The sequence below is a fragment of the Gopherus flavomarginatus genome, chromosome 2, assembly GCF_025201925.1.
Source record: "Gopherus flavomarginatus isolate rGopFla2 chromosome 2, rGopFla2.mat.asm, whole genome shotgun sequence".
Classification (NCBI taxonomy): Eukaryota; Metazoa; Chordata; order Testudines; family Testudinidae; genus Gopherus; species Gopherus flavomarginatus.
The window spans coordinates 56754024-56778854 of record NC_066618.1 but is presented as its reverse complement, the minus strand read 5'-3'; the positions used below and the strand labels follow the sequence as shown (position 1 = coordinate 56778854).

Here is a 24831-nt window from a genome sequence, read left to right as displayed (position 1 = left end):
TCCTTCTACTGACATAGCTTATGCTGCTCTCAGAGATGGTATTTTTATACCAATGGGAGAGCTCTCTCCCATCGGCATAGAATGTCTTCACCACACGCACTGCAGTGGTGCAGCTGTATCAGCACAGCTACGCCGCTGCGGTGCTGTACATGTAGAGATACCTTAATACTGAAGGTCTGGTGAATTAGGAATAATAGCATACAAGACAAAGATGCAGTAGAGCAAAAAGAAAGGCCTAGGTCAAAATGAAGACAGAGTGGTCTAGGTATAGGTTGAATTTTGGGCTGTGTAGTAAGAGAGCAAGCAAGGGTCATGGTACAAAAACAAAGACAGAGCCTAAGAGCAAAGGAGAGATAAAAGGGTGGTGAAGAAGAGAGAGGAGTTTGAAAGCCTGAAATGAAACTGAGGGGTAAGAGATCATCGGTATTTGAAACTTCTAACAACTACCCCTAATTTAGGACTGTAATTTTTTTAGTGAACTACACAATGCAAAATTATACATTTAAGAATTATGGGAACTTTCTTTTATATTAAGATTTTTACGTTCTAACAGTTGGTGGTGCAGGACGAGATGACCTGATTATACTAGAGATAATGTTACAACATAAAATATTTGAATTTCAAATGGAAAAAAACACTGTATGAGGGAACCAGTGACTGATTTGCCACCTTTTTCAATTAAGAGAAAAATATTCTTTCAGACAGTAAATCAATAAGAAATGTCCCAGTGGTTTGCATAGTTCTTATACAAATATATATCTACTACGGAAACAAATTGATAACATACATATGCATAAAAAAACAATAGGCTGTGTTGCCAAGCCTCTGACTAACAAGTGTAGTGAAATTTCTAAGGAGAAGTCAGGTAAGAGTTTGACTCCATCCCTATCAAGGAAATAAGTATATAGAATTTATGAATGTAGGGTATAATTTACGACAGACATTTCAATGTCAATTTTACCCAAGGTGCTGAAGAATATCAGTCTTTCTTTGTCAGAAAAGGCTTGTGTACACTTTTTAATTTCAAAATACTAAAATATGCTGTTTGTTCCGGTGTCAACTTTATTATTTTTGAACATGTATATTATGATAGTACATGAAGGCCACAACCAGGTTGAGCCCATTGTGATCTGGATTTCATACTGAGGGTCTTTTTCTGTCCCTGAATGCTCCATGTAATGAAATCTAATTACATTAATTTTAAAAAAAATCAATCCCATTTTTCAGTTCTCACAGTTGTTATTTTCTGTGAGTTGTTTCACAGTATAGTAAAACTGTGCTAACTAATGGAACTTATTGGAGGGCCACTGTCATAGTATAATTCCCAAATCTGAACCTTAGCATCCAAAATATGGGTACTAGCATGAATTCCCCTAAGCTTAATTACCAGTTTAGATCCTGTATTGCTGCCACCAATCAGGACTTAGAGTTGAGCGCCTGATAGACTCTGGTCTCCACCAAAACCTTCCCTGGGGACCCCAAGACCCAAATTCTTTGAGTCTCACAACGAAGAGGAATAAACCATTTCCCTTCCCCCTCCTTTCTTCCTCCCAGCTCTTTCCCGCCCTGGGTACACTAGGAGATCACCGTGATTCAACTCCTTGAATCACTACACACAGAGGAATGATACCTTCCCACAGAGGCAATCCAGATTCAAGTTCCGTGAATCTAAAACAAAGGGATTCCCCCTTCTCCCCTCCCTCCCTGTTAAGTAGACTCAATTCCCTTGAGCCTCAACAAGGAGAAAAAATCAGACAGGTCTTAAAAGCAAAACTTTTAATAAAAAGAAAGAAAAAAGTAAAAGGTCTATCTCTGCAATTTAGATGGTAAAAAGTTACAGGGTCTGTCAGCTTATAGAAACTAAAAAGAAGCCTCCCCCCAGCAAATACAATTTAAAATACTTCCAGCAAACTACACAATTGCAAATAAAGGAAAAGAAATAAAAAGACTATACCGCCTTTCTACCTTTTTACTCACAAAATGGGAATAGAAGATTAGAGAGCCTGTAGGTATGTGTGTTCACTCTCAGAGTCCAGAGAGAACAAAGCAAAACCCAAAAACACACACAAAGGCTTCCCTCCACCGAGATTTGAAAGTATCTTGTCTCCTGATTGGTCCTCTGGTCAGGTGTTGCAGGTCACTGTTTGTTAACCCTTTACAGGGGAAAGAGACATTAACCCTTAGCTATTTGTTTATGACAGCCACCCACTTCCCCTCCCAACTTAATGTTCAGAACTACCTAGAACCATGCGTGAAGTGCTGGATGCTTGCTTCAAACCAGGTTGAATCTGAAGCTGCTTATCTGCTTTTTTACTTATATGAGCCATTGCTGTATGTCCTAGAAAATCATCTGCAGTAACAGTAGTGTATATTGCATTGTATTGATTACACTGATTTCCAATTTAGGCAATGACCTTGACTGAGTTCTGCTCAGTCACTATAAAATATTTTCTGCCAATTTCAGAGCAGTTCCCAATCGGCAGTTATCAGAAACACCTGAAAATGTTTACGACACAGATATGTTGTGTATTAAATAAAGATCTCTGAGCAATGTATGATGATGATATCATAGTTCCTTAGTGGTTATTTGGCCGTACTAGCTGACTAGCATGTGATCACTGCTCTACTCTTCTCTTTGCTGACCATGTAATCACTCAGCATGGCAGTTTGGGTCCAGCACATTCATTTGCACAGACAATTCAGCTCTATAGTAAGTTGTGCTGTTGTGAAGATTCACATGCATGTCTTCCTGTTGCCTTTAGATCACTGCACATAGGCAGGACATCAAATATTGCACAAATACCTCCTTTCCTGAAAAACGGATTTCACTTTATGGCTTTGGGAAATGTTCCAGTTCCTTGTTACTCAAACACAAAGCCAGGGATTCAACAAAAAAGCTATCCCTAAATATGAGCCTTAAGCATGTGTTGTTGGCTCTGACTTCCAAATATACATTTCTTTGTTCATCCATCATTCATAAATAACCGAGTGAATATATAAATTTCATTTTGGTATTAGAGATATTACCTCTGCTTAAAATATGCGCTACCACTAGAATCAATTATATCTCTAGAAACAGAATTAACTTCTTAGGTGTGTCCATTTAAGTGTGGTTTGTGCAAAGAATATAATTGACACTAGGAATAGCATTATCCAAGCACTCCTAAATTTGTCCTAGAAGAACAGGGACACACAAGATTATTAATCAAAGAAAGATTCCAGCAATTTTTGACTTAAAAATAAATATCATTATTATGGTTTAGTTTGTCAGGTTCAGTTTCACTAAAACCATTCACTAAGCTTTACTGATTGAATAGCTTATATAATATAAATTGTTCCACTTCATTAGCTCATTTAAGATGTGGGGATGGTATGTATGTAATTATTTATACTGAAAAAATTGACAGTTATGGGCTAAGAGATTTTCTGCTCTTTAGGAAATATGCAAGTATAATAGAATTTATAAATAGCAACTGTGATAAGAGGATCCCTTTATCTAAAAATGAAATTTTATTCTGAATTCACCAAAGCAAATCTCTTACTTATGCTTTCTGTGATTTTGTGTATCTGGACTACTCCACATTAACAACTGAGTTGATATGAGCAAACTTCATTGCTCAGGTTAGATTTTCATTCTGATCCCAAAGATTACAGGTTACTGAATTACCCCTTAAACTTCCTAGCCCTGTAGATCCATTTAGCCTTAATTAAAGAAGCATCTTAGAAAAATAATCAGCCTGTTTGCATCCAAAGAAGGTGCATATCAGTCTAGTGGTTGTTTATTAGCATAAAATATTATTTAATAGAGATTTTAATCACAGCAAGCTTATAGACAGACATATTAAATGCATTAATCTTTCTATAAGGTTATTCTGAATGTATAAGGTTACTCCTCTGAAAAGACTGCTTCAGATTGCTTTCCGGTAATGCTAATACCCATTAAAAAGATGAATATATATGTGTGTAAGTCAATCATAAGGTATTAAAGAGGTATAGCAACTTAAGCTTCTTTTCTTCTTGGCAGGTCACTTTGAGAAATGTCCCAGTTCAATTAAAATATTTTTTTCCATTTCCTAAGAGCAGATACAGATGTGTTCTGTCCTGTCTCTATCTCATCTTCACTGTTAGGGTTTAAAACAAACCTGAGCAAGAAGTGACTAAGGATTGTCCAGCCATTTAAAATCCTAGTGTGGGGATTAGGGTATGGTTAGCGTCTCTTAAAGAAGAACAAGGGGCTTCCATTCTTTTAGACGTGTATTTTGAGGTTATTACCTCAGATGTAGAACAATTCATGTTCTTTGTTAAAGCCAGGATTAAGTAGGAGTTATATTGATCAGGTATTTATCAGTTACTTCATCTCTGCTTCCAAAATACCAAGGTAGCATAGGCAGTGATTAGGCAGTAAATTGGGAAGAAACTATGATACAGTATTTTCAGGTTAGATGGGTGACATTGTCTATGAAAAGAGAGATGCAGAGAAAAGACATAATTATTCTGGGCAACTATCTTAATATAATGTATAGATGACTGTAAAACAAACATGTTAAACAGGAAGTAGTAGACTTCGGATTATTAGCATCCTATTACTGAAGACTTTTTAATGATATTCTCAAAGCATCATACAGTAAATCAATTAATTAGTTAGAATAACTCTTGATCATAAAAGTTTGATATTTAGCATTATCTGCAGTGGAGTTGCTATAGATGTGAGACAAAAATGTTTGGTTTTCTTGCAAGAGATCTCTCCTCTTGGAGTCACTCACTGATGTTACATTGACCCAGAACCATGAAAAAGCAGTAATAATAATAATAATGGACCTTGTGCGTGGGCACGTTCACAGTTAGGTGGTGATGAGCATATTAAAACAATCATAAGCCCTTTCTTTCCTTGTTTCCTTCTTCCACCTCCCAATAGGCATCCCACCAGTTGTATCATTACTGGATTAAGCTTCTACCACATGAAAATAAATTAACTTTCCGCTAGGTGACACCAGCGTGGAATAGTGATGTGTTTCCAAATTATAATAAGGGGTTTCTCAAAACATTTTTTTATCACAATTAGTTATATATGTGACATTCCCTGGGATGAAGTACTTTTGTCTCATCTCTTTCACAACCTGCCCCCTCAACACATACTTTCTTTCCTGCTCCACACCCTAAAATATCAATTCCACACACTTTTTTACTCTTCAGAAAACCCATTGATTCCATACTCTTAGTCTCGTAACTCACTAATTGTATACCCTCTCATCTATGATGGTTCTCGGGGGACCCAGAGCTGGGAGTCCCTCCTACCGCCAGTGAAAGGGAGCCTTCCTGAGATCAGCAGCCTGTTAGCCATCCGAGCACCCTCCTCTGGGCAATGTCAGTCCTTACTTTGCCTTATGATCAACGATAGATGTACCCCAGTCCCCAAGCCCTTTTGAAGCATTCTCTGGTAGTGTCCAGCCCCTGCTCCACTGAACACACAGAACTACCAGGGCTACTGTTCCCAAGGGAATAGTGTATACACCAGCTTGTAGGATTCAACTGAGGATCAGCACCTTGCTTAATACTACAGCACAGAGATATATTTATAGTGAAACAAAAATAAGTTTATTATCAAAGATGCAAAAGCTACTAAGGATAATGGAAACAAAAGGGTTACATGTAAAACAAAATCATAACACGGGGGGGAGGGATAGCTCAGTGCTTTGAGCATTGGCCTCCTAAACCCAGGGTTATGAGTTCAATCCTTGAGGGGCCATTTAGGGATCTGGGGCAAAAATCTGTCTGAGGATTGGTCTCCCTTTGAGCAGGGGATTGGACTAAATGACCTCCTGAGGTCCCTTCCAACCCTGATGCTCTATGAAAGACTGAACTTAACAGGCTAACTGCCTGTCTAAAGAAGTCTTATCACACCCAAAGTCCTTTGCAGCATCTTTCACCTAAGGTAGTTAGAGATCCTGTTTTTGTAAATGTGCTGTCTATTTACTTCCTAGAATAAAAGAATGTCTTTTTGCCTTCTGCTTATATCCCCAAAGTTCATTGTTTGTACTCTGGGTGATAACCTCTGCAGTTTATTTTCCTGCATGCTGCTACCTTGTTGATTTCACGTGTCCCTTCTTACTTCCTGTGTAGATGTGTAGTCATTGTGTTAACTTACAATCTTAATTTACGTGACAATATAGAGACCAGTGAATAAACATCTTTTTTCTGACAGAAAACCTATTTCTCAATTCTGCCTTGAACAGAATTTAAAACACATTTTCAGTATACTTATGTAACTTTTTGCATAGTATCCATCTATCCATTTCACAATGATATTAATGAGCAGTGTGACCCTAGCTTTCATTAAAGACCTCACATAATGTTCTTTGGTGATCCAGAATGTACAAACCAGAATCTGAATGTTCTAGTAACTTCCTTGCTAGTTGGCATTGAGGGGGTTTGGGGTTACATCACCCCAATCCATCAATCTTCTGCCTCCACTCCCTCTCAATATCCTTCAGTGCACCAAGCTTGGCCAGTACCTCATGGAAGCTACTCTTGATGGCTTGCCTACCTGTCAGCTTTCCTCAGTAGCAGAAGCTGTTGGAGGCAGGCAAACTGCCTTGTGGTTCCTGACTCTGGAATGATTGGATGGGATGGAGGGACAGTCCTGTTTTGTGGTAGCTGGATCATTGGTTGTCAAATAAGTCTCCTGTGGTTCTGTAATTCATTGCATCTCCTCTGCCTGCTGATGCTCCCCTCCCTCCAAGCTGGTTTGTCTCCTGAATTGTGCGGGGGATGGGTCTCTAGGCTTCCTCCCAATAATGACTGTTCAAACTCTGTGTTTGTATTGGGCAGGCAGTTAGAGGTGAATGTAGGACTTCCTTTAAGTACAGCAGTAGCTGGGTCTTGCCTGTCCTCCTTTTGACATGCCAGAGTGACTGGTGGGGCTGAGTAGAGAGTGCTTTGGTTGCAGGAATTGCTATTTTTATTATTTATTGGTGCACTTATCATGTGTTCCAGCTTGTACTGATGAGATGCAGGAATATTTTTCTTGAAGTAGCTGACTTGTCTGTGTTGCTAGTGAGCTCCACTCACAGCTCAGCATCTGGCTGAATGAGGAGCAGCAGCTTGTTCTTCCCCAAACTTAGAGCAGGCTGGAAACATTAACATGCCGAGCCAGTCACAGAATTGTGGGAGGGATTTTGAAACAATGACCCCTAACCCAAATGTGACCTCTTACTGTCCACCATGGGCATATCACTGTGCACAGAAGCAGCCTAAGGAATTTGGGGAGGTTTGACATACACCCCTAAAAGTATTTGAAATCATTCCATTTAAAAGGTGTATGTACCAGCTCTCTGCTCTACTTCTCTGGTAGTATGAAGCTCATAATAGATTCCCCAGGGTAAAGAGGATGTTGTCTGGTGATCCCTGGCTGCTATATTTATTAGAGAATGGATCTTAAATTCACCCCTACCTCCAGATTCCTACTGTTGGTTTGTTTTGTGCCTTGCAATTAGTTTGCATTTGTTTAGACCACTTTATGTAAGGCTTTACAAAGAAATGTGCTAAAAATATTCTTTTAAATGAAAGCAGAGAGTCTTCTTCATGTGAACAAAGGGCTGTCCTGTTAACAAGGGGCCCATTTGAGTCCCTTCCAGTGTCACGGTGACATGGAATCCTATGTAAATGGGCTAGGCCTCGGTGGGGGTTAGAATGTTACAGAATCTAATTGCCAATCAATGGATCTTGAAGTCGCCCGATTGGATGCACCATTGATGCCAGTCTTATGCCAATCAGTTGAAGAGCAGCTCCCCTGCTTCAAAGCATATATATATGTGTGGGTACCAGTGATCAGTTTGATTTATGTTCTTTATAAATGAAGTTGTACCCTTTCAGCAATTTTTGTATTAAATTTGTGCGGCATGCATCTGCCTTGTGCTGTGCCCATCAAAATTGCTTTTTATGCATTGTCCTTTTTAACCTCCAAGCTCACTAAGTTGCTTGATCTGTTTTGGAGTTAGAAAGTGTTCAGTCATGGGAAAATTTCGAGCAAATTAACCTTCCATGGAATAATAACTGCCTGTTTGTCATCTGCAGTAGGCATTGATCCCTAACTTGTTTATGCCTTGCATTTGTTATGCATGAGTAAGCACATTAGCCTTTTCATTTCATTCATTAGACAGTTAGTCCTTGATTAGTGTTTTCTAGTTTCTGTCAAATACAGTACTACTTCTTAACTCATTTTGTCTTAGGTCTTTCTTTTACTTTTGCCTTAATGTAGAGGAAGGTTAACGAGTTAAGCACAACAGTGGTCCTTTCTGTTTATATTTTTCTAGGAAATATACCTTCACTAATTGGCGTGTCTAACATGTGGATAAAGTATCAAAAACTGTGCTTTCTAGCTAGCGGAGTTGGTTTTGATTTACTGGCTCTCTTTACCTGGAAGGCTGGCAGCTCAAGTTTTACTACCAGTATCACTTTGAGGATGAAGCATTTTGTAACTGCAGGATTACCTATAAGAGTGAATGTTTGCCTTGTAAAATTACTTTTCAACTTTCTCATAACTACGGTAATATGTGAATGATAAGCAGATGAGACTGACAGGACAATGAGTTTGCGAATACTCCACTGAGGCAAGGAAGTTCCCCGTGGGCGTTTACAAGCGAGGTGAAGCAGATAAGGATGTGTTTCACGTTAGCAGTTTTTCTCTCTCTCTCTCTCTCTCTCTCTCTCTATTTTTATCTTGCTCATAGACCACTACAGTTGAACTATAATGGTACTGATTTTACAGATAGATGGATATGAAAAACAGCATCAATAATTTTCTATTGTTCTATTAAATACATGGGCCTTAAATACATGATGTGAATATGGCATGGTCTGAAGGTTTTACTAACACACATTTGGGATGATAAATGTAACTTATAAGTATTGAAGCTACTTGGGAATAATTTGGTTAGCCATCGCATACTCATACTGCTTAAAATTTTTATTCCACACCACATCATCACGTGTGATGGTAGTGTGTGTGTGCGCACACGTGTGCACCAGGCAAACTGTGACTTAGACCCCTTTTGGTGCCTCTTGAGTGCACCCCCTAGGGAACTGGTCTGGCTTCCTGTACCTCATTCTGGGTGGAACCACATGGCCCAACCATTCTTAGGTTGTGTCTACACTGCCACTTTACAGTGCTGCAACTTTCTTGCTCAAGGATGTGAAAAACAACCCCCCGCACCCCCAAGCACTGCAAGTTGCAGTGCTGTAAAGTGGCAGTATAGACAGTGCACCAGCACTAGTAGCTACTCCCCTTGTGGAAGTGGGTTTTTTACAGAGTTGGGAGAGCTCTCTCCCAGCACTGGTGCCATGACTACACAACCATGTGAAAGTGCTGCTGCGACAGATTGGGCTCTGGACTGTACCTACCTGTTCCCAACAACACAGATCAACTTGGTTTTCACACCTGTAATAGTTTCCCTCTGGGAGTCTGTGATAGCATATGTTTGCAATGACAAAGAAACAGCATCTTCAAAACAAAGCACTATTAATTCATTCCTCAGAGATACAAACTGCTTAGAGTAGAAGGGAAAAAAACAATAAAAAGCTTAGAGTGATGCTCTGTACCTTGGGGGAACACCCTGCAACCCCATGTTCATTTTTATAATATGATTGTATGGTATCCAATGCAAAGTTTTTTTCATGTTGGGTGTCTTCGGAAGGCTTGTGATGCACTGAGCATTGGTGTTATAGGAATGTTATAGGTTGTAATTTCATGTATATAGTTATGAGGCTGAAAATGTGTTCTCATGGCTTAAAACAAGCCCAGGCAAAAACTCTCCAGGAGCAGAGGCACAGGCAAAAACTCTCCAGGAACAGAGAGGCAGTTCACAGCTCATCAGGGCATATATGGAACAAACCCAGCCCAGTCTCACAGGAACAAAGGATCTATTGGACTCTTGAGTGAGTCACCCCCCTCTCTTTGCTCAGTTTGGGACTACAATGAGGTAATGCTCACCTGACTCTGAAGGAAGTGGAGGGCAAAGCCCAGAGGGAAAAGACATGATAAAAGGGAGAGACTTTTGCCATGCTTGCACTCACTTCCACCTCCAAGCAACTGAAGCACTGATCAAAGCGGAGAGCCTGGCTGAAGGGCAGCCAGCCAGCCTGTGGTGAGAAGCATATACATTTGTAAGGCCACTGAAAGTGTTAAGATCAGCTTAGAATGTGTTTTGCTTTTATTTCATTTGACCAAATCTGACTTCTTGTGCTTTGACTTATAATCGCTTAAAATCTATCTTTTGCAGTTACTAAATTTGTTTGTTCTACCTGAAGCAGTGCATTTGGTTTGGAGTGTGTCAGACACCCCTTGGGATAACAAGCCTGGCACATATCAATTTCTTTGTTAAATTGATGAACACATATAAGCTTGCAGTGTCCAGCAGGCATAACTGGACACTGCAAAATGAAGGTTCCTAGGGTTGTGTCTGGGACCAAAGATATTGGCTAGTGTCATTCGGTTGCACAATCCAAGCAGCAGCTGGCCAAAAGTGCTCACTCATGTAGCTGGGCGCAGCTTACATGCTAGAGGCTTTGCATGAAGAGCCTGGGAGTGCGGGTTCTCACAGCAGGGTAAGGCTGGCTCCCACAGTCAAGGACTGGAGTGACCTTGCGGATCACCAGTCCAGATAACACCAGGAAAATGTCACACCTAGACACTTTTTTTACTTACACCTTTGTATGTCCCCTAAACCCAGCCAAATCCAGCTCTGGGAGAAAACAGACTGCCCCCATTGTAGTTTCTACCTCTATCTCTGTCAATCGGATGTCAGCTTTTCATTGCACAGCCTCTTCAAGCTCACCCAACCCCGCCCCCCTTTTCTAGGATCTTTAGGGATTAAATGTCCTTTGATCCAGGCTTAGCTTTGGAAAGAGTAAACCATTCTAAACTGGATAGAGCCAGACAGGTAGTTTATTCCCCAGTGATAACTCAGCTATTGTTTTCTGATGGAGTCTTACATGTGTTACTGTTTTATCTTTCCTGTTTGGTTCCTTAAACAACTCCTTCTGATCTGCCTCCATAGCAAATAACCCATCATAACCAAACACACAGAGGCCTTGTGTGATACTCCCTGGGGGAACTCAGCATTGTGAGCCATAGTCACTACCATATAACTCTAGTGTCAGTGAGCTTTGTCTGTGCCCATGGGCACCAGGTTTGTATAATTTTTGGTGGTGCCCAGCCAGAACAGGTCCAAGCAGAGCTGTCTCGTCCATAGGATGGATCTGGGCAACTGCCCTAGGCCCCATGCTTCAGGGGGACGTGTGGTCCAGGGCAGCCTGGGGGATTAGCAGGGGCCCGAGCACCAGTAGCAGTGAGTGATTTGGCCCCAGCCCGCCCTGCCAGCTCCTGGCATTGCTTGAGGGAGGGAGTGGAAGCCAGAAAGAGACAGGATGGGGGTGTAAGCTTGGGGGAAGGGGTAGAATGAGGGGAAGGGGTGGAGCAGGGGCAGGAAGAGGCAGAGTAGGGGTGGGAAGCAGTGGAGTGGAGTGGAGTGGATTGGGGCCGGGTTGCTTGCTGCTGCTGGTGCCAAGCCCCCTACTAACCCTCCCTTTGTCTCACAGAAGTGCAGGGCCTGGGGCGATTGTCCCAGTCTGTCCTATAGATGCGATGGCTCTGAAAATATATACCCAAACATTGGTGGAGCTGGGCTCACATTCCTGAATATTGGTGGAGCACGGGCACCATGGGCCCATATAACTTGCCACCTATGTCTGTGCCTGCCCGGGTTCAGCTCCCGGACTCCTCAAGCTATTGACAACACAAGCACTTCGCCTCCAGGCCTCACTCTCTACACATTAGTGTTAGGCACACTCCACCGCACAAGTCCTCCTAGCATCCCCAGTGTCCAGCCTCTGCTCCAGTGGATGCTCACAGAATTACCAAGCTTGCTTTTCCCAAAGGAACAGTACACCACAGCTTACTAGTTCATAGATTCATAGATTCCAAGGCCAGAATGGGTCATGGTGATAATCTATTCTGACAACCTGCCTAACACAGGCCATTGAACTTTAATTCCTAGCGTTCACCTTAGAATACAGCCTTGCTTAAGACATAGCACTTAAATATCTTTATAGAGAAATCAAGAATAAGGGTTTTTTTTAACAATCATAACATGCTTTCTATGGTCTCAACTTAACTAACAATTATACTCCTGTTTAAAGAAGTTTATTTGACCCAAAGTTCTTCCCAACGTTTTCAGCCAAGCCTGGTTGCGATCCCTTTTTCATGAAGCAAACTCACTGATAGTTTACCAGGGATGCCAGGGCTTCTTTCACTCCAACATATACCAGAACAGATCTTTAAACAGATCTGAAAACTCCCCCCTCCCTGTTTACCTCTTTCTGTTAATTTTCTTTTCAAGTGCCCTCAAGCTCTTCATTACTATTTAACTTGGTATGCTGATAGACTTGAGGTTCAACAAGAACAAGTGCAGAGTCCTGCACTTAAAACGGAAGAATCCCATGCACTGCTGCAGACTAGGGACCGAATGGCTAGGCAGCAGTTCTGCAGAAAAGGACCCAGGGGTTACAGTGGATGAGAAGCTGGATATGAGTCAACAGTGTGCCCTTGTTGCCAAGAAGGCTAACGGCATTTTGGGCTATATAAGTAGGGGCAATGCCAGCAGATCGAGAGATGTGATCATTCCCCTCTATTTGACATTGGTGAGGCCTCATCTGGAGTACTGTGTCCAGTTTTGGGCCCCACACTACAAGAAGGATGTGGAAAAATTGGAAAGAGTCCAGTGGAGGGCAACAAAAATGATTAGGGGGTTGGAGCACATGACTTAGGAGGAGAGGCTGAGGGAACTGGGATTGTTTAGTCTGCAGAAGAGAAGAAGGAGGTGGGATTTGATAGCTGCTTTCAACTACTTGAAAGGGGGTTCCAAAGAGGATGGATCTAGGCTGTTCTCTGTGGTATCTGATGACACAACAAGGAGTAATGGTCTCAAGTTGCAGTGGGGGAGGTTTAGGTTGGATAATAGGAAAAACTTTTTCACTAGGAGGGTGATGGAGTACTGGAATGAGTTACCTAGGGAGGTGGTGGAATCTCCTTCCTTAGAGGTTTTTAAGGTCAGGCTCAACAAAGCCCTGGCTGGAATGATTTAGTTGGGGATTGGTCCTGCTTTGAGCTGGGGGTTGGACTAGATGACCTTCTGAGGTCCCTTCCAAGCCTGATATTCTATGATTCTCTTGTTAGACAGATAATAGTAAGCTAAGGAGATAAACTTCTCCAGAGAGGAGGTGAGAGACACTTTTTTCAAGGAACGCTAGCTTTGAGTGAGTTGCCTTTAACTACAAGACCTTAAGAACATAATTTCCTGTATACACGCCTATCTTCTTACATATTATCCGCACATGCATCTCACAATGATTATGATGGCCAGGATGACCTGGGCTTTCATTAGAGACTTTACATGACATTCTTTGGTGGACTAGATTCATAGATTCATAGATTCTAGGGTCAGAAGGGACCAATGTGATCATCTAGTCTGACCCCCTGCACAAAGCAGGCCACGGAACCCTACCCATCCACTTCTATAACAAACCCCTAACCTATGCCTGAGTTATTGAAGTCTTCAAATTATGGTCTGAAGACCTCAAGCTGCAGAGAACCAGCAAGTGACCCATGCCCCACACTGCAGGGGAAGGCGAAAAACCTCCAGGGCCTCTGCCAATCTGCCCCGGAGGAAAATTCCTTCCCGACCCCAAATATGGCGATCAGCTAAACCCTGAGCATGTGGGCAAGACTCAACAGCCAGCACTCAGGAAAGAATTCTCTGCAGTAACTCAGATCCCATCCCATCCAACATCCCATCACCAACCATTGGGCATACTTATCTGGCAATAATCAAAGATCAATTGCCAAAATTAGGCTCTCCCATCATACCATCCCTTCCATAAACTTATCAAGCTTAATCTTAAAGCCAGATATGTCTTTTGCCCCCACTACTCCCCTTGGAAGGCTGTTCCAGAACTTCACTCCTCTAATGGTTAGAAACCTTCGTCTAATTTCAAGTCTAAACTTCCTAGTGTCCAGTTTATACCCATTTGTTCTTGTGTCTACATTGGTACTAAGCTTAAATAATTCCTCTCCCTCCCTAATATTAATCCCTCTGATATATTTATAAAGAGCAAGCATATCCCCCTTCAGCCTTCTTTTGGCTAGACTAAACAAGCCAAGCTCTTTGAGTCTCCTTTCATATGACAGGTTTTCCATTCCTCGGATCATCCTAGTAGCCCATCTCTGAACCTTTTCCAGTTTGAATTCATCCTTCTTAAACATGGGAGACCAGAACTGCACACAGTATTCCAGGTGGGGTCTCACCAGCGCCTTATATAACGGTACTAACACCTCCTTATCTTTGCTGGAAATACCTCGCCTAATGCATCCTAAAACCACATTAGCTTTTTTAACGGCCATATCACATTGGCGGCTCATAGTCATCCTGTGATCTACCAATACCCCAAGGTCCTTCTCCTCCTCTGTTGCTTCCAACTGATGCGTCCCCAATCTATATCTAAAGTTCTTATTATTAATCCCTAAGTGCATGACCTTGCACTTTTCACTATTAAATTTCATCCTATTACTATCACTCCAGTTTACAAGGTCGTCCAGATCTTCCTGTATGATATCCCGGTCCTTCTCCGTGTTAGCAATACCTCCCAGCGTCGTGTCATCCGCGAACTTTATTAGCACATTCCTGCTTTTTGTGCCAAGGTCGGTAATAAAAAGGTTAAATAAGATTGGTCCCAGAACCGATCCTTGAGGAACTCCACTAGTAACCTCCTTCCAGCCTGACAGTTCACCCTTCAGTACAACCCATTGTAGTCTCCCCTTTAACCAGTTCCTTATCCACCTTTCAGTTCTCATATTGATCCCCATCTTTTCCAATTTGACTAATAATTCCACATGTGGAACTGTGTCAAATGCCTTACTGAAATCTAGGTAAATTAGGTCTACCGCATTTCCTTTGTCTAAATAGTCTGTCACCTTCTCAAAGAAGGAGATCAGGTTGGTTTGGCACGATCTACCTTTAGTAAAACCATGTTGTGCTTTGTCCCAATTACCATTGACTTCAATGTCCTTAACTACTTTCTCCTTCAATTTTTTTTCCAAGGCCTTACATACTACAGATGTCAAACTAACAGGCCTATAGTTACTCGGATCACTCTTTCTCCCTTTCTTAAAGATAGGAACTACGTTAGCAATTCTCCAGTCGTACGGTACAGCTCCTGAGTTTACTGATTCATTAAAAATTCTCGCTAACGGGCTTGCAATTTCATGCACCAAGTCCTTTAATATTCTCGGATGAAGATTGTCCGGGCCCTCTGATTTTGTCCCATTAAGCTGTTCAAGTATGGCTTCTACCTCAGATGTGGTAATATCCACCTCCATATCCTCATTCCCGTTTGTCATCCTTCTATTACCCCTAAGCTCCCCATTAGCCTTATTAAAGACTGAGGCAAAGTACTTATTTAGATATTGGGCCATGCCTAGGTTATCCTTAACCTCCTTTCCATCCTCAGTGTTTAGCGGTCCCACTTTTTCTTTCTTTGTTTTCTTCTTATTTATATGGCTATAGAACCTTTTACTATTGGTTTTAATTCCCTTTGCAAGGTTCAACTCTACTTGGCTTTTAGCCTTTCTCACTTTATCCCTACATGTTCTGACCTCACTAAGATAGCTTTCCTTGCTAATCCCACCCTTCTTCCACTCCTTGTAGGCTTTCTGCTTTTTCTTAATCACCTCTCTGAGATGCTTGCTCATCCAGCTTGGTCTACAACTCCTACCTATGTTTTTTTCCCCCTTTCTTGGGATGCAGGCTTCCGATAGTTTCTGCAGCTGCGACTTAAAGTAATTCCAGGCCTCTTCCGGATTTAGATCCACAAGTTCTTCAGTCCAATCCACTTCCCTAACTAATTTCCTTAATTCTTTAAAGTTAGCCCTTTTGAAATCAAAAACCCTAGTCCCAGATCTATTTTTGTTTATCCTTCCTAGTTTGAACTGAATTAGCTCATGGTCACTCGAACCAAGGTTGTCCCCTACAACCATTTCTTCTATGAGGTCCTCACTGCTCACCAAAACCAAATCTAAAATGGCATCCCCTCTTGTCAGTTCTTCAACTACTTGGTGAAGGAATCCATCAGCTATCACATCCAGAAAAATCTGATCCCTACTATTCTTGCTAGCACTCGTACTCCAGTCTATATCTGGGAAGTTAAAGTCTCCCATGATCACACATTTCCCATTAGTGTTTACTTCCTTAAAAACATTAAAGAGGTCTCTATCCATATCCAAATCAGTTCCCGGCGGTCTGTAGCACACCCCAAGCACTATCTCAGGGGAGGCTCTAGTAACTTTCTTTCCCAGTGTGATTTTTGCCCAGACAGACTCTGTCTTGTCCATTCCATCACTTCTTATTTCTTTACAGTCAACCTCCTCATTGATGTACAATGCCACCACAATGCCACCACCTTTGCCTTTATTTCTATCTTTCCTAAACAGCACATAGCCTTCAATTACCTGTACTCCAGTCATGACTACTATTCCACCATGTTTCTGTTATCCCTATAATATCTGGTTTCACTTCCTGCACCAGTAACTCTAGTTCCTCCATTTTGTTCCCTAGGCTCCTCGCATTAGTGTACAGACATCTTAATTTTTGCCGTTTGGCTTCACTCACATTCTTTACCCTGCTAGGCACAGACATTCTACCACCAGCATCACCTGTTAGTCTGTTATCTACACTACCCTTCCTCCTTATGCCAATTCTTCTGTCCATGGCTGTATCCCCTCTTACTTTGTTTACTTCCCTCTCAAGGTTAAATTCCGGCGTGGAGATCTCCCAAACATCTCCCAACCATCTCCCCCAAATTTCTAGTTTAAAGCTCTCTTAATCAGGTCGGCGAGCCTCCATCCTAGAAGTCTATTTCCCTCCTTGCTCAGGTGAAGTCCATCCCGAGAGAACAGTCTTCTGTCCGTAAATGCTTCCCAATGGCCTTATATCCCAAAGCCCTCCTTATAGCACCACTGCCTGAGCCATCTATTGATCGCCATAATCTTGTCACACCTTTGTCGCCCTTCTCTAGGAACCGGAAGAATCCCACTGAAGATCACCTGAGCCTCGATTTCCTTAAGCGTCTTCCCCAGTCTGGCATAGTCTCCCTTGATACATTCCAGAGAGTATCTAGCTGTATCATTTGTTCCCACATGAAGGACAATCAACAGATTCTTCCCCACTCCCGCTAGTATCCTTTTCAGCCTCAGGTCCACATCCTGTATCTTAGCACCCGGCATACAGCACACCCTTCTGTTCTCCCGATCAGCTCTAGTCACAGGCCTGTCTAGTAGACTAGTAGGTAAACACCAGACACTGGTGATCCCTATAAACCTTTTATACCCCTGTCCCTCTTGGCACAAAGAGGTGCCTGAGTCAGACCTCCATCATATAAAAGAATCAGTAGAGATATTTCCAGTTCATCACATTGTATAAAGCTTACCTCTTATTTGTTTTTAATACATGATCTTTAGGTTCTTTATATCATCTCCAGAAGTTAATGTAACCAAATCCGTGTGTATTAGTAATATATATGATAGAATATAAAAATATATAAACTCCTACACATTTCTTCCAAGGTGCGTATGAGGTAATAGGACACATGTATCTGGGAATGCCTGTGCTCTGGAGGTGCTCTATGTAGGGATCTGACTTAGAGACTTAGCACGTAGTCATTTTGTAATGACAATGGTGGTGGTTCTATACTGAATCCACCTTTTTTTTTTTAATGTGTATATAATATTGGGTAGCCAGATCTTGACCTAGACCACATAGAACTTTGCATACAATACTATTGAATGGCCCTATGCAAATGCTCAGGCTGTATACAGGTGAAGTTACCTTAGTGGGTCTTCTACTCTACTTCCAAGGAAAGAGATTTCATAGATTTATTCTGTAATCCAGTGAAAATAATGATGTCAATTGTAAACCTTCACTGAAAACAAATGCCTGTATGCTGCACAACAGTTAGAGATACTTTCAGCAAAAATAACTATCACATTCCATTCATGTAAAAAGATGTAACAGACTGTAAACTGTGTAGTAGGTGAATGATCTGGAGATGTATCTGCTTGTTGGAATACTGTATATCTGAGATTTCAAAATTATCAGGGTACTGCTCTTGTATAATGACAAGACAAAAAACATCTTGTGGTTTATGTGCCTTGGTTAGAATTTCGATTTTATATTTTGCAGTTTTACCCGTAGTGATAGATTTACACGTTTATTTTTTCCTGTTAGGATGCTTCAATTGCCCACAGATTCCACATCATGCGAGAAAAACATCCAGAGAAGTTCAACAGTAGGTAAGAACACAAACAATATTTGCATGTGAATGGGTAAGCTTTATGTTACATGAGGAGGTAAATTCTGCATTTTCCTTCAAAATATTGATTATTATTATAAGACAGAATGTCACTGCATCTTACTTTAAATGTCTGGTTCCAGATTACTCCGATTAAAGTCAGTGATATCTGGTATCTCAGTTAAAGTGAGCAGCATTATAAATAAACTGTTCTCACATGCAAAATGATTGACTCTTAAGATTAGCATGATAGAGATGATGCACTGTGGTATCTGAGGATCCCTGAGTTGACGCTTTGCCGTTAGGAACTGCAGAGCACTTATTAGACAGCTGCAGCTGGGGATCCTTATCTTTCATTCCTGCATACACACTGGTATGTTGACAAGGGGCTCTTCCATATATACTCTTTGTGAGGAAGGGCAACTGAATGCTTTTTTATAAATATATACGACTTATCATTAAGAAACTTGGGAAATGTCTAAAATGTGCGAACTGAAACTCTGCGTATATCCACGTGTTCCTTTTTGAGTTTGATATGGACTGTTGTTCCAAAGTTTTTTTGGAAATGTAAAATGTATTAATATATACTCTAAATACATCTTTCCTCAATCAACAGCTTACTGGGTAGGTAAAATCCATAATGCAATGCTTGTTTGTCTCTCGTATTAGGGTAATTTATCAGATCAACAATGATGGAGAACGTCAACATTTCAGAAGTCTTAAGTAACATTTGAAGGCACAAGAGAGAAAAAGAAATTCAGTACAATCTATAGGAATATATACTGCACATATTTATTTATATACTTATGAATATGTTCTCTCTCTGGGCCAAATTGTGGCATTTACCCACTGGCCTGAATTGGGGGCTATGTGGAGCTGCTATGCTCCATAGGGAGATCTTGGAACACTTGTGTCTCAGGTAAGCAAGCTGCCCTAATGGATGAGAGTTACACAGGCTGCCATTTCTATAGGATAGTGGATCTGCTCTCCCTAGTATAGCTGTCCTGCTTTGTGGACCAGAACAGAGCAGTGCAAGTGGGGCCATTAACCACTGCAGTGTGGCTGAAAACACTGTGCTTCCCAAACCACAGGGACTGAGGCTGTCACAAGCCATACACCAAGAGGCTTCTTACACCCTCAGTACCCCTCAGCATCTGTGAGGATCTGTCATGATCCAGGGTTTGATATTGTCATAAACAGATAAGAAAAGTTAATAGCACAGAACTGCTTCATATCTCTTTTGCCTGGAAAGGGTTAACAAGAACAGTGAACCTGGCTGTCACCTGACCCAAGGACCAATCAGAGGACAGGATTCTTTCAAATCTTGAGGGAGGGAAGTTTTTGTGCTGTGCTGTTAGTTTTGGTTGTTGTTCACTCTGGGGGCTCAGAGGGATCAGATGTGCAACCAGGTTTCTCTCCAATCTCCCTGATACAGTTTTTTATAGATCCAGAATAGTGAGTACGAGGTAGATAAAGCGAGTTAGGCTTATGCTTGTTTTCTTTATTTGCAAATGTGTATTTGGTTGGAAGGAGTTCAAATGTGCATTTGGCTGAAAGGAGTTCAAATTGGTATTTTGCTGAAAAGATTTTAATTTGTACCTGTATACTTAGGCTGGGAGAGTATTCCCAGTGTCTATAGCTGAAAGACCCTGTACCTATTATATTTTAAAATTACAAAGATAACTTTTACTGTTTTTTCTTTCTTTTAATTAAAAGCTTTTCTTGTTTGAGAACCTAATTATTTTTTTTATTCTGGTGAGACCCCAGGGGACTGGGTCTGGATTCACCAGGGAATTGGTGGGGAGAAAGGAGGGAAGGGGGAGAGAGAGGCTAAATTCTCTCTGTGTTAGGATTACTGTCTCTCTCAGGGAGAATCTGGGAGGGGAAGAGAGGAGGAGGGGGGAAGGTGCATTTTCCTCTCTGTTTCAGGATTCAAGGAGTTTGAATCACAGTGATTTTCCAGGGTAACCCAGGGAGGGGAAGCCTGGGAGAGGCAACTGTGAGGGAAAGGGTTTACTTTCCTTGTGTTAAGATCCAGAGGGTCTGGGTCTTGGGGGTCCCCAGGCAAGGTTTTGTGGGGACCAGAGTGTACCAGGGACTGGAATTCCTGGTTGGTGGCAGCGCTACAGGTTCTAAGCTGGTAATTAAGCTTAGAGGAATTCATGCTGGTACCCCATCTTTTGGGCGCTAAGGTTCAGAGTGGGGAATTGTACCATGACAGATATATTGCAATAAATTCCAAAATAAATGCCCATGTTAAAATACAGTGATGGGCAACCTGCAACCATCAGGGTAATCTGATTGCGGGCCACGAGACATTTTGCTGATATTGACCATCCGCAGGCCTGGCCCGCCACAGCTCTTAGTGGCCGCAGTTCGCCGTTCCCAGCCAGTGGGAGCTGTGGGAAGCAGTGGGCTGCAGGGCCGTGCTAGCCACCACTTCCTGCAGCTCTCATTGGCCACGAATGGCGAACTGCAGCCACTGGGAACTGGGGGGGCAATCAAATTACCCTGATGGGCCACATGCAGACCGCAGGTTGCTCACTACGGTTATAACAGTTCCTCTTCATAAAGCTCATATATTTTTCACTCCCAAGAATTATATAATGAAGAGAATACAGTAGTTCATAAAGACACATTGGTGGAGCTATCGGACATTTATCCAATGCAGGTTTTCTGGACTCTGAAAGCGAAGCAGGTTTATCAGTGGCCTCCCTGCGTATTTTCAGCAGTTGGAAATTTTAATTTATAAAAAGCTCAGCTAATAATATGAGTTTCAGGTCAGATTTCATGTCACAATAAATCATATGCCATTAATAACATCTGCTAGCAGGCTCACCTTGAAATTCATCTATATTTTAAAGATTCTGACGTTTCTAACATTATCTTAAGGAAATTAATTACAAAAATATATAGTTCCAATCTTTACACCTCTTGTTACTGAGATACTGAAAGAACTTGAAAAGGTAATGATATTTCCAGGGTTTAGAAGAGCTCTCATTCAGATAATACTTAGATTTATTTTTGATAAATATTATATCAACTGTTAAAGTTATAATTTGCTAGCATGTTTATAATAAGAGAAGTTCTAATGTCAAACCAGTCATTTTTAGATAGCCACAGCTCTACCTTTAATTATGATATTTTAGACAAAAGACGGTAAATATCTTTATTCAGATAGTTTCCTGAAACATTTTGCTACAGGCTTATCATTTTTAAAATATTTGTTTTACTTTGCATAGAGAGGTAAATGACAAACCCTGCTAATGTAATTTTACATACAATTATCTCAGATGCAGTTTGTTCTTTTAACAGCAATTTGCATATGGTGACATTCCATAATGAGAAACCTGCTGTAAGGTATTAAGTATGAGAAAACAGATCTCATTTTAGAACTCACTGAGCCAGTGGCTATAAACTTTGTAATTTACTAGAAGATGGCATTTTCAAAAGCATCTCAGTGACTGGGGAGCACAAATCCCAATAAGGTGAAAGGGACTTGTACTCCTAAGCCATTTAGCCTCTTGAAAAATCTCACCCTGAATTCCTAAATTCTTATCCTGTCTCTGAAAAAAGAATCCCTCTCAGGCTTGGAGTTTGCTTCGTAAGTTCTGATTTCTCAGAGATGATGAGCATCCAGAACTCCTGCTAAACTAAGTGAGAGATTAAATATTTCTGTAAATCAGACCATTGCATTGCAGTTCTACTTTCAGAAGTGACTATGTAACAGTCCGTTACACAACCAACATGGAATTCCTTGCTAAATAGAATTTGATTTTTTGTGTTATACAGAATAGATATAGAATCTGAGGCCTTGGCTACACTCACACTTTACAGCGCTGCAACTGGGGTGTGAAAAAACACCCCCCTGAGCGCTGCAAGATACAGCGCTGTAAAGCGTCAGTGTAATCAGGGCAGCAGCGCTGGGAGCACGGCTCCCAGCGCTGCACGCTACACCCGTAAGGGATGTGGTTTACATGCAGCGCTGGGAGAGCTCTCTCCCAGCGCTGCCGCTCTGACTACACTCACACTTCAAAGCGCTGCGAGATGTAACTACTATTGGACCTCCCTCCATTTCCAGTTTTATAGTCACTTCTCAGAGGACAACTTTGCTGCCTCAGTTTCACTATGTGTAAAATAGAAATAAAAAATGTTTCTACTTCACTGTGCTTTGAGACATTGTTTAATCAGTGTTCATAAAATGCTTTCAAAGTAATAGAATCTAAGTATTAGGAACTCCTTCCTCTATTCAGCATGTGACAGGAGAAATGATTTTCTTTTTCACACAAAGCTTTTACATTGCTAATTTCTCAAAAGTACAAAAAATAAAGTGGGACTGAGATTTTCAAAGTCACTCAAGGGATTTGGACACCCAATTCCCCCAAAAAACTCAGCTTAAATGCATAGCAAATAAAGAAATGCACATAACTAAAGAATGTATGCAATAGATATACTGTAATCAGATCGTCCTTTAGTGTGATTCTTTTCTTTTCAATGATCAAGTGTGTCCCCTGGTCTTACTGATAAGATAAATACTGTTACCATTCCACAGACACTTAAGGAGGTAAGTGTTTAAATGCATTCATACCTATTAAAATCTGAGTTGTCATAGTAGCCAAACACTGGTGGATTGAAGTGCTGAGATTCTTGCACTTGAGAAAGCATGGTTCAATTCCTAGGGCCTCCTGTTAAGAGCAGGATCAAATTTCTTGATTTCAGTGAGCAAGTGTCCAGTAGTTAACCCTAAGGTGAAGCAAACTTGTAGAGGACAGCATTTGAAGTAACACAGTATCACTAAACTGGGATGCTGTTAAAATAAACTAGTTTGGCCAGAATGCCCCTGCAGCGAGATCTGTGTATACATCCTAGACTGGTGCTGAGAAAAATAGATATATGGTCTATATGAATAGAACCTACATGTGGAGACAAACTGAACATTTTACAAAAATAATTCAAGTCCAGATTAAATAGTCTAAAAATAGTATTTGATTAAATTAAGTTTGCTAACATGACTTTTGGGTGTCTACACTGCAAAGGAAAAACCCGCAGCACTGAGTCTCAGAATCTGGATCAATTGACTTGGGTTCGGGCTGCAGTGCTAAAATACCAGTGTAGATGTTCCTGCTTGGGCAGGGTATGTCTACACTACGGGATTATTCTGATTTTACATAAACTGGTTTTTTAAAACAGATTGTATAAAGTCGAGTGCACGCGGCCAAATTGAACACATTAATTCGGTGGTGTGCGTCCATATACCAAGGCTAGCGTCGATTTCCAGAGCATTGCATTGTGGTTAGCTATCCCATAGCTATCCCATAGTTCCCGCAGTCTCCCCTGCCCATTGGAATTCTGAGTTGAGATCACAATGCATGATGGAGCAAAAACAGTGTCGCGGGTGATTCTGGGTAAATGTCGTCACTCAATCCTTCCTCCGTGAAAGCAACGGCAGACAATCATTTCGTGCTCTTTTTCTCTGGATTGCCCTGGCAGACGCCATAGCATGGTAACCATGGAGCCCATTTAACCTTTTTTCACTGTCACCGTATGTCTACTAGATGCGGCTGACAGACGCGGTACTGCAGTACTACAGCAGCATTCATTTGCTTTGTAAGGTATCAGAGACAGTTACCAGCCCTATTGCAGCGTCTGCTGCTTTGGAAATTGGCAATGATGGTTACCAGTCATATTGTACCATCTGCTGCTGTCATGGGTGCTCCTGGCTGGCTTCACTGAGGTTGGCCAGGGGTGCGTGGACAAAAATGAGAATGACTTCCCAGGTCGTTCCTTTCTTTATGTTTTGTCTAAAAATAGAGTCAGTCCTGCCTAGAATATGGGGCAAGTCTACTAGAGAACCAGAAAGCACAGCCGCTCCGGGTCAGAGCCCCAGATATCCCGCAGAAATGATGAGCTGCATGCCATTCTAGGGGGTGCCCCTGCAGCAACCCCACCCGTTGCTTCCCTCTTCACACACCCCTCCTGGGCTACCGTGGCAGTTATCCCCCCATTTGTGTGATGAAGTAATAAAGAATGCAGGAATAAGAAACACTGACTTTTTAGTGAGATGAAATGAGAGGAAGGCAGCCTCCAGCTGCTATGATATTCCAGGCAGGACATCTCCATTACTCATTAAAGGGTTGTAGGGGGAGAGGAGCACAGCCTCCCGCTGTTATGATAGTCCAGAATCTCCATTAGACATGAAAGGGGGTGGGGGAGAGGAGCTCAGCCTCCAGCTGCTATGATGAGGATGGTTACCAGCCCTATTGCACCATCTGCCAGGACTGAATCTCCAGGACACAAAGCTTAAAGAAGAGAATGACCGGGAGTCATTCCCATTTTTGCCCAGGCACCCCCGGCTGACTTCACCAAGGCCAGCTAGGAGCACTCACAAGATGATGATGAGGATGGCTATCAGTCATTTTGTACCGTACCGTCTGC

The 24831-nt window shown here is 41.6% G+C and overlaps 1 protein-coding gene across 7 annotated transcripts in view; it reads left to right on the top strand.

Moving 5' to 3' along the window:
• The window catches only part of DGKB (diacylglycerol kinase beta), a 575083-nt gene that overhangs the window by 370394 nt on the left and 179858 nt on the right, over positions 1–24831 (top strand). For all 7 annotated transcript variants that reach the window (XM_050938613.1, XM_050938610.1, XM_050938616.1 and 4 more), the window contains one exon: positions 18333–18397. In XM_050938613.1, coding sequence (XP_050794570.1) covers positions 18333–18397 — 65 coding nt within the window. The remainder of the gene's footprint in view (positions 1–18332; positions 18398–24831) is intronic.